This window comes from Cimex lectularius, unplaced genomic scaffold (genome assembly GCF_000648675.2).
Source record: "Cimex lectularius strain Harlan isolate CLEC.00 unplaced genomic scaffold, Clec_2.1 scaffold78, whole genome shotgun sequence".
Lineage (NCBI taxonomy): Eukaryota > Metazoa > Arthropoda > Insecta > Hemiptera > Cimicidae > Cimex > Cimex lectularius.
The window spans coordinates 1,481,663-1,491,580 of record NW_019392658.1 but is presented as its reverse complement, the minus strand read 5'-3'; the positions used below and the strand labels follow the sequence as shown (position 1 = coordinate 1,491,580).

General features: G+C 32.8%; 1 protein-coding gene across 1 annotated transcript; it reads right to left on the bottom strand.

Moving 5' to 3' along the window:
• Positions 1 to 199: 199 nt before the first annotated feature.
• Positions 200 to 9,512, bottom strand: LOC106663396. The gene is made up of 6 exons (XM_014388216.2): positions 9,110 to 9,512; positions 3,731 to 3,847; positions 2,375 to 2,489; positions 2,140 to 2,301; positions 1,237 to 1,336; positions 200 to 584 (listed from the first exon to the last, which is right to left on the bottom strand). Exons 1-6 carry the CDS (start codon positions 9,221 to 9,223, stop codon positions 467 to 469), a joined length of 726 nt encoding a protein of 241 aa, XP_014243702.1. The 5' UTR covers positions 9,224 to 9,512; the 3' UTR covers positions 200 to 466.
• Between the last annotated feature and the right edge of the window lie 406 nt (positions 9,513 to 9,918).

The window sequence follows — 9,918 nt, the reverse complement described above, 5'->3', positions numbered from 1 at the left end:
CAAAAGTGTTTTGGCTTTGCACTATCTTCACTGAGGAACAGACCCACTGCCAGTTCAACATATGCTCGCCGACTCATTAGACCAATATCTAAATGGAGCTACATATCCAGTATTGTTTATGAAGGAAATTTGATAAAAGTTAATGACACATATTTGATAAGATAAACCAAATTCTGGTTATACAAAAAAAAAAAAAGAATATTATTTGCCACATATATATTTATAAAAAGCCATGTATTTTATAACATAAAAAAGTCACAATATTTTTCTACACTCGTAATTACGTATTAACATCTACTTTTGTAAAGTACTTTTGTCCTGGTATTATAACCAGTAAGGTAATGTTAAACCAACATACAAAGGAATTAATTATCATAATATTTAATTTAAAATATTTTTAATGAAGAAAATTTTATTTTAGACACACATATTTTATATACACACATTTGTCATAACAATGATACAATTATCTAACATTTTGCAAATTTTTGAGAACTCTGCATAGTTCATCATTTGCAGACTTATAATAATTGAGTAGGTTTACATACTTCTCCAGTAAGTCTGAAATAGCCTCACCTTGAAACCTTGAAAATAAATGAAAAAATAAAGTTTTAGATTACAATAAGTTTGTATTTAAGAAACTTTTTCTAAATAAACATAGTTGAGGTTACATCAAATAACACCGACAGCCAAATTATACAGTTGAACTTCCCCAAATGGTCTTTTTACCACTGGACAATTTAATTTTCCCCGAATTTTTTTCCATTTACTTTTCTTTTTTTTTTTAATAAACTGACAGAGACACTACTATTTATAGATTATTCAATGAAAAAGCCTCATACAAAGACCGTGGAAAATTGTTTTTGGAATTCTCACATCCTACATAACCCCCTCGAACCCCTTCGGCATTACCCCTAATACAGAAACTGATAGCGCCAAATTCAGCGTTAAAAAATAGTTTATAATCAAGCGCCATACTTGATACTCGCATTAAAATTGCTTATGTGCATTTTTCATGAAATTTTTCGTATAATTCAAATCTGTAATAAAATGTAAGGGTTTCTATTTAAAATAAGAAAGTTGATGACAACTGTGCATATGCACAATGCGCAAAATAAATTTTTGAATACTACTGAAAAACTTAATGGGGGCTGCAACTTTTTGATATTATTAAAAATGAAAAATTTAAGAGGGGGTGATCTTAAGCTAGGACACCCAGTATACTATGTCATTTACCTGTAACCAACTTCATAGTCAACTCCGGGATCCGAAATTCTGCATTCATAGTGATCAATGTCAGTCAAAGGTTTAGTACTGTTGAAATTACTAACCCTAACTGAAACACAACAAATTTAACATTAATTGGCATTTAGTTTATTTTATAATAGGCCATTTTTGGAAGGCAGGATTGAACCTAGACTTGCCTTTTATAAATTGCCTAGGTACAAATAAAACAAATAATCCATAATGGAATATAGGAGGAAAACAGAACTAAAAAAATAGTAATAATAGGGAGTTTTTCTTCTTCATATTTATCAAGTTGAATTAACAATTTAATCCATTTACGTTTTAGTGGTCAATTGACCAAGTTACTTCTTTCAATTATTCTTTTCATTATTCAGAAATCGTGAGATGCGGTCGGTCCAGACCGCATCTCACGATTTCTGAATAATTATCGATTAATGGTCACTAATCACCACACATATTCTTTTTATGTAAGGTCTTGGTTGGGATAAAAAAAGCAGCGTATTTAGCTGAAGGTCATGGGTTCGAATCCCGCTCATGACACTGACTTTTTTATCTCAACCAAGACCTTACATAAAAAGAATAATTAATTAAAAATTTAAAAGTAAAACATAATTATTCAGAAATCGTGAGATGCGGTCTGATTTTTGAATAATTATCGATTAACGGTCACTAATCACCACACAGTAAAACATAATGTTTTTCATGAATACTCGACAAGTAAAAGTACAGTAAACAATAATAGTCAATAACCAGATTGAGTTGCTCAAATAACTGCAGTTTAAAAAAAGATATGGGAAAAGAAGAAGTAATAACACCTCAACTGTTCATAGGTCCACAAACTAACCACTTATTATATAAATATGTATAAACAATAATATTTGTTATACCTACCCAGGTATGTTAAAAGAATACCAATGCAAGCCACTGATTCAAGTATTACAGCAATACATAAGTAAAAAAATGGAGAACCATTTCCTCGCCCTTCACAGAATAACGAGTCCTCCTGTTTTACCATGTAAAGTATCGCCAACAAAATGAGTATTATAGCATTCCCTGTTGAAATAATAAAAATGTACAATATTATTTTAAAACATTCATAATGTCATTTTACATGTAATACACTTACATATTGATATAGCGGCCAATAAAAGATTGGCAATACGGCTTATTTGTTTATAAAATGTAAAATGCCCATCGAGTTGTAAAAAATGATGTCTATACTTATAATAATGGTCTATGATCTGAAAATTAACAATACACAACAAATATGAATATGTATGTATATAATAAATAAGAATTAGAAAATAAATAAAAACACAAGTCTAGAATTACACTTATCATAATGAATTGGTTGTATATTGTATAACAGACCATAACTGAAAATATAAGATTGCTGTAGTTAAATTAAGGTCTACTTGGAAAAATAAAAAAAATATAAAAAATTTATTAAACTTTATTGAAACAATAATTGATTTTTAAAATGTTTATATAACTTTTTTTTATTTCTAAAAAATGGCACAAGATGACGAAACATTAAAAAACTACATTTTCATTTAAAACCACCTTCAACAAAACCTAGAATATAAAAACAATTTTTTGTCAAAAATTAATTTAACTCTAATTAATAAGTAGTAATTATAGCATACAGATTAGAGCAAATTGTTTAATGAATTTTATTCGTATTATGAAAAACAAGTAACTGTTGAATGAAACAAGTAATGAGTTCCAATAAAAACAGTTTCCACTTTAAAAAGATTGATTTGTTCATGACTTGTAAATGCTGCTAGCCGAAAAACATGCCAACACAGTGAAGGTAGACCTAATTGATCGTAATGAGTTATTGACCAAAGAACAATATTTTTATCTATAGCTAGGATTGTTTACATTTTTTAAAATTTATTTGAAGGTAACTTTTTTTTAGTAAACCCCTGGTTTTTATTACAGCTTTAACCTTTTTGCAATACTTTTATCACTAACATACTGTACCGAAATCATTAGCTCTAGTTATTCTCCCCAAGTGAATTCTTGCTGTAACCCCTTACCTTGTACTAAAATATGTGAAATCAATCACGAATAAAAAACAAAATAGAACTCCAAGTGAGTTTAAATTGATAACCTAGTATGCCATGATCCAGAATTTTTTATTAATTTGTGAACAAACCATGTCTATTACCTAGCCTATTGATAGGACATTAAAAAGTGTGCTTGCTATTGTCCCATGTTTCTTTTCATTTTCTAAAGAACATATTAAAGAAGATTAAGAGTTCATTCGTGGAGAAAACTCTTACTTTTGAAAATAAACTGAACTAAGTTACTAAAATTTGAAGTTTGTGCCAAATATTTTTGTTTTCATAAATTTTAAACCATTCTCCACCCCATTTAATAAGAATCACTTATAGATATTGCGACAAAACATCATGTATTAATAATCAATTAAAAGTTTTATTGACAAAACTAATTCTATTCATAAATAGTTACTTACTAGTGATATTGCCCAGAAAGCTGCTTGACTTAATAGGATAATGGCAAAATCATTGCATGGTTTATCAATTGTGTATTTACTAACATGCAGAAATAAAGCTAAGAAGCCCAAACTGATCTGAAAAAAAAACAAACAGAATAAAATATTATTTAAAACCAAGTATTAAGCACATCATCCTGTACATATTGTCATCACTCATTGCAAATCTTGTCCATAACATGTACATGTATGTAAATATTACTTATGAGTGATTATGAAATTAAGAAGTGGCTCAGTTATTGTATAAAAATTATATACTATTCAAACTTAAATGTCTATTTCACGCTATTTTTATACTTTTAAATAAAAAATTACAAATGCGATGATAATTGTTTTTATTTATAATGAATAAATTGTTTCCACAAGTAGTATGTTGTTATTATTCTGAAGTGGAAGAGGTTGTGGTTATTTTTCAATAGTAAGCATAGTAGCAGATGCTATCCCCGTGAAATGTTCATGATAGTAAAACAATTTCCATCTCCATCCAAGTATGCTCAAGAATTTGCCTCCCTGATCAAATATAACTTCACCAACAGTTGTAGGTCTGATTTTGAGTTTAATTCTACTGAAATAGTGGATTTAAGCTTGGTTGTTTTTGAACCTGAGGCCATTAGTAAAACGCTTGCTGCCCTGACCCGAATTGTAACATGGGTCTAGATGGGATTCCTGAATCATTCTTATTGAAATGCTGTGATCCCCTGTCTGAACCTCTCTACATTCCGTTTGGGAAGAGTCCTTTCCTGAAAGATGGAAGATTAGTTATGTTTCTTCTCCTTTGCTTAAAAAAGGTGATTGTAGGAACATCGAAAACTATCGCCCTATCAATATGCTCTATAATACTTAAGATTATGGATTTCATAGTGGCAGACATATTAAGCTTTTCATTCAAACATGTTATTCTACAGTAACAGCATGGTTTCATTAAAAGTCGCTAAAGTATAACCAACTTGGTTCTTTACAAGGATTTCATTCTGAATCATTTGGAAAATGGTCATTGTGCTCATTCTGTTACACGGATTTGTCTAAGGCCTTCAACACAGTGGACTGAATCTTGGTGAAAAAACTGGAAAAACTAGTTGTGAGTGATGTCCCTTCTGGGGTGGATTGATTATTTTATATCAAGGAATAGAGGAAAAGAATTTTCTATCAAACTCTGTCTTTAGTGACCCTGGTGTGTCCCAAAGCTCTCATTCGGGGCATGTATTGTTTTGATATTTTTCAATGACTAGATCACTCCTTAACAACTCATCATTTCCACTCAGCTCATGACCTAAAAATCTTTCGCCCAACTTCCCATTTGAGCAATGCGGTTTACTGCAGGAGAATCTGGACGCTTTCTGGTTTTGTGCGACAGTAATAATCTTAAATTAAATCAAAATAAGTGTAAGGTCTTGCGATTTTCCAAGAAAAAGGTCATCTATGACACTCGACACTTGACTTGTTTGTTTACAAATTTAGTGGTCATCCCATTGACGACATCAATTCTCAGACCTTGGAGTTACTTTTAGTAACAATTGTAACTTTCATGACCACCTTGAAGCTGTTAAAAAAAAATTTAAAAACTTGGGCCTTATTAAAAGGCAGACAATAAACTTTAAAAATGTATTTGCCATAAAAATCTTCTACCAATCACTTGTTCTTGTTCGTTGCCATTTGGAGTATGCAAGTATTATTTGGTCATTCAGACCAAACAATGGATTGCTCATGACTGAGAGGGTACAAAGGAAGGCATCTAAATTTTTGCTGTTCAAAATGAATGAAAGTAGTGTAGTCTTTGTAGAAGACAGAAGAATTTTGGCTTATGGAAGATTCTGAACAATAAGATTAATTACACGAAGATGTTGTCCTGCATTTGTATCAGGGTTCCCCAGTGTGGAATCCATTCCTGTGAGCTATTCTATGTTCCCAACATAAGGAATTATGAGTCAGAATCTGGTCTTTCTCACATAGTTCAGCACATAAATCAATATATCAAATCATTATGTTGCTGTTGCAGACCCTTTCTCTGTTTTTCAAAAAGAAGATTTTGCAAATATTAAAAGAGTAATTCACTCAGCCTTTTTTTATATTTAATTTTTTTCCTTGGCCAGAAATTTTATTATCTATTGCTGTTTTATCAATTCATGGCTAATTCTTTTTATCTAATGTTATGTTTTTATATTATTAATTGTTATGTATGTTTTTTGTTCTCTTGACTGTTCAGTTTTGGGCCATTTCACTAGTTTGAACTGCAATATAATAAAGAAAATAAAAATAAAAACATTTTAGTAAATAATTTTTTTAGCTAAAAAATATATCATTTTAAGGATTTATCTTTACAATAAGTATTTGATAACCTTGTTTTCTTCTATTAAATACCACAAGTAAATCAGGTTATCATTCAAATATTATTATTATTTTTAAAATATGAATTATGATTTTTAATGATCGTCATTTTTTAGAATAGTGTATTCCCCAAAAATATGAATTATCCCACATTACAATGAAAAGAAGACATTTTTGCTGTTGGTTAATTAATCATGAAGGAGAAAATGATTCTCATAAGCCAAGAAAAAATACTGTAAAAATCTTTTTATGAGAAAGATGAGTGTAGTTTTTTTAACGGGGTCAGAGAATCATCTTCATAATTCACTCCTTGTTTGAATATATTAGAACACTTAATAAACGAGTCTGTGAATCTACAGTTTCACTCTTCAGAAGAGGCTATATAAAAACTGTACATTCAAATGCAGTGGAAATGCATCAATACTGTCAAATTAAGAAGAAAATGGACAATGTACTTAGGAAACTTACTATTATTACTCCACAAACAAGGAGTGAGAGCAGGGGTAAAGGGAGCAAATTATTCTTTAGCAAAACCACTGGAACATCTCATACATCCAAGCTGAAGTCTGTGCAACTGAACTCTAGGCACTGGGAATACTGATGATCATCGGAACTCGCTAGATCAGGGTTGTGATTTCTATTTCTCCCAGTATAGCATTACATGCCGGCAAAACCTTTCTGGAGACTATTGAGGCACACACAGAGAAAAATGCCTAACTAATTTTTTTCTCAAGACACCACTACATCTGGAACTTTTACAATCAATGTATAACCCAAAAATAATGATTTAAGCAACTAGGTATGAACCAAATTTCTGCCTTGGAAATGCCTCTAATGAAACTTGTTCCACCTCTAACCTTTAAGGTGAAAGATTAAAAGCTTCAGTCCCTACAACTGTTTGTGACTTCATGGACACCAGAGCTTCATTTCTGCCATCACCATCCCCAGTTCCCTCATGGTTGAGTCTGTCACCTCCAGAATATCATCCACGCATCTTGCCCTAGGTCGGCCCACTTCCTTTTGTCTTCCATTTTCCTATCATCAGGTTCTTCTCCAGGGTATCATGTCTTCTCAATATGTAGTCAAAGTATTTCAGTTTTGCCTTAATTGCCTTTAATATCATTCCCTCAAGAGAGCGGTCTGGCCTTATTTCCTGGAGTATGGACTGTTTGATCTTCTTGCAGTCCAAGGCATTCTCAGAATTTTCCTCCAACACCACACTTCAAAAGCATTTATCTTCATTCACTCAGCCTTCCAGCTCTCGCAGCTATAGGTTAGTACTGGGATTACCATTGCTTTAACTATGCAGCCCTTTTTGTCAGTGTGATTTCTCTGTGCTTAACTATTTTATCAAGATTTGCCATTGCTCTCCTTCCAAGAAGTAAACATCTTCTGATTTCCTGGTTGCAGTCAGTAGTGTCTGCAGTAATCTTTGCCCCTTTAAATACAAAGTCTGTCACTGCCTCCACTTTTCTCCCTCTATCTGCCAGTTATCAATCAAGTTGGTTGCCATAATGTTGCTTTTTTTAGGTGTAACTGCAACCCAGCTTTTGCAAATTCTTATTTCACCTTCGTCATAAGATCTCTCAATTCCTCCTCACTTTCGGCCATCAAATCATCTGCATATCTGAGACTGGAATGTTTCTTCCAGCGATTTTTACTCCAGCCTTGAATTTGTCAAGCCCAGCGAGTTGCATGATATGTTCTGCATACAGATTGAATAGGTAAGGTAATATACAACTCTGCCGTTGTACATTACGTACTCCTTTCCCAATTTTAAACCAATCTGTTCTTACCATTGCTACTTGGCGTGTAACGAATAATAATAAAAAAAAAAAAGTTTTTAGGAAACCCTGGTTTTCTCCATTATCCATCAGAGATTGGCAATTTGGTCTCTAGTTCCTCTGCCTTTTCTAAACCGAGCTTGTACATCTGGCAGTTCTTGCTTCATGAATTGCTGGAATTTACTTGCAAGATCTTTTTATACAACGCTAGAAATTTTAGACTCAACCAAAGTATTTGTACTCACTCAAAGTGTTTGTTTTCTGTGTCGATGTGTCATTATTGGGTGAATTTATTGAAAAACTGGCACAATAAAGAAAATGTTTTTCTAAAACCTACATTACACCAGACTGCAACTCACGATCTCCAAATAATCATTTTGAACATACTTTAGTACTTCCCTTTTTTGGTATGAGGATATAAGTTGAATTTTTCCAATCTGATGGCCAGTCTTGTTTGTTAATTTTGAATTTTGTTTCCAAATCGAAACATTTCGGACACTTTATTGGATTTCTTATCTCATTTTCCATACTGCTGCGGTTTTGTGACTGATGACAGATGAATCTATAGTCTCTCTTGTCTATAGATCTAGGTTAACCCCGCCCTGGTTTTCTAGTGAGAAGCCCTGTTTCTCTGAAGCACCGAAGAAACTTTCCTATTGTAGAGTAATTTAAACTCAGTCTCCTGGCGATTTTGCACTAGCGTAGTTTTCCTGTAATAATGTTATGATCCTGACACTGTCTTACTCACTCAACTGCCTGAATGGAGCCACTGAAAAAAGCTTAAGAAAGAATAATATCAAATGAAATCAATGAAGGAGAAAGATTAACTGAACGCGATCTTTAAGCGCAGCAGAACGGAAAGGCATAATGCTATTTTTTGTGATGATAGTTTCTAATTACCTGTAACTAATGTAGAAAGATAATGATTTTAATTTTAAACTAAATAAATTGAGTGTTGCGTTAAATTTGTCCATCAGTGTATTAACTCTTGTGCACAGAGTTGAACTGCTTGGACTTCAGCCAAGAAAAATGTTGGATTTTTCCCAAGGGGCTTTGCCTGTGTGTAGTTTGACTCTTTTACCTGTTCCGTCTTTAGTACCTATGTACCAACTATATTAGGGCCCCCTTGTTGAAACTTGGGACCACACCCGGGACCTTTACCTTACAGAGATAAACGCCTTGTCAACGCCCCAATATTTTCTTAATTAAATTGAATAAATGTGACAATTACCGTAAGTAAAAGTTGAAATCCACCGGTGAGGGCTGTAGACAAGGGTCTGAACCTTTGGACAGTGAGGGCGATGTTTTCGCAAAATTCCAGCTCGTCGTTTCCCATCGGATCCATTTCGTCTCCTCGTCTTCTCTACCAGGGCATGGGATCAAAATCGCCTCCCCAAATCCTCGTTATCTCTTTTTGAATAAATTTTGAAAATACTTTCTTTTGGCAAGATATAGTGACAGTACGAACAATCAGATATCAAAACAGTGTTGACAATTTGACATTCAGCTACCTTCCCAATCAGCAGCCACACTCCCAAGTCCCAGCTACAAGGTAGGGCCATCGATGATAGACACATTCAATGTCTCGATATATAATTGTTAAACTATCACATTGTAGGTTTGTGATTAAAATCACTCTTTTGATCAAATATAGGCCTACGGTACAAAAATTTCCTGCATTTCTTTTGTTTCAAATGATTCAATAAATTTCTACTTTTAATTTGTACGAGTATGTTAAGAAAATCGATTGTGTCATGTTATAGCCTATAGGTACTATTTTCGATATTTAATTTTGTCTATTACGTCTTTTTATGCTAACGGTCTACGATTTTGAAATGCCTGATGTTATCGTTTCTAAAACAGGTCAATAAGTTTATAGCCACATTCAGATTCAGACCGTTTTGGGGTGGTTATAGAGGCCTTATTATGGCGTGCCAATCGATGCCATTGCTCCTAAATACAACTTCACCAACAAGTACAAGGTATGAAAAAGAAAAGTGTGAGCCAAAGGAATACCTCTGAAGTCCATTTCCTACTGGT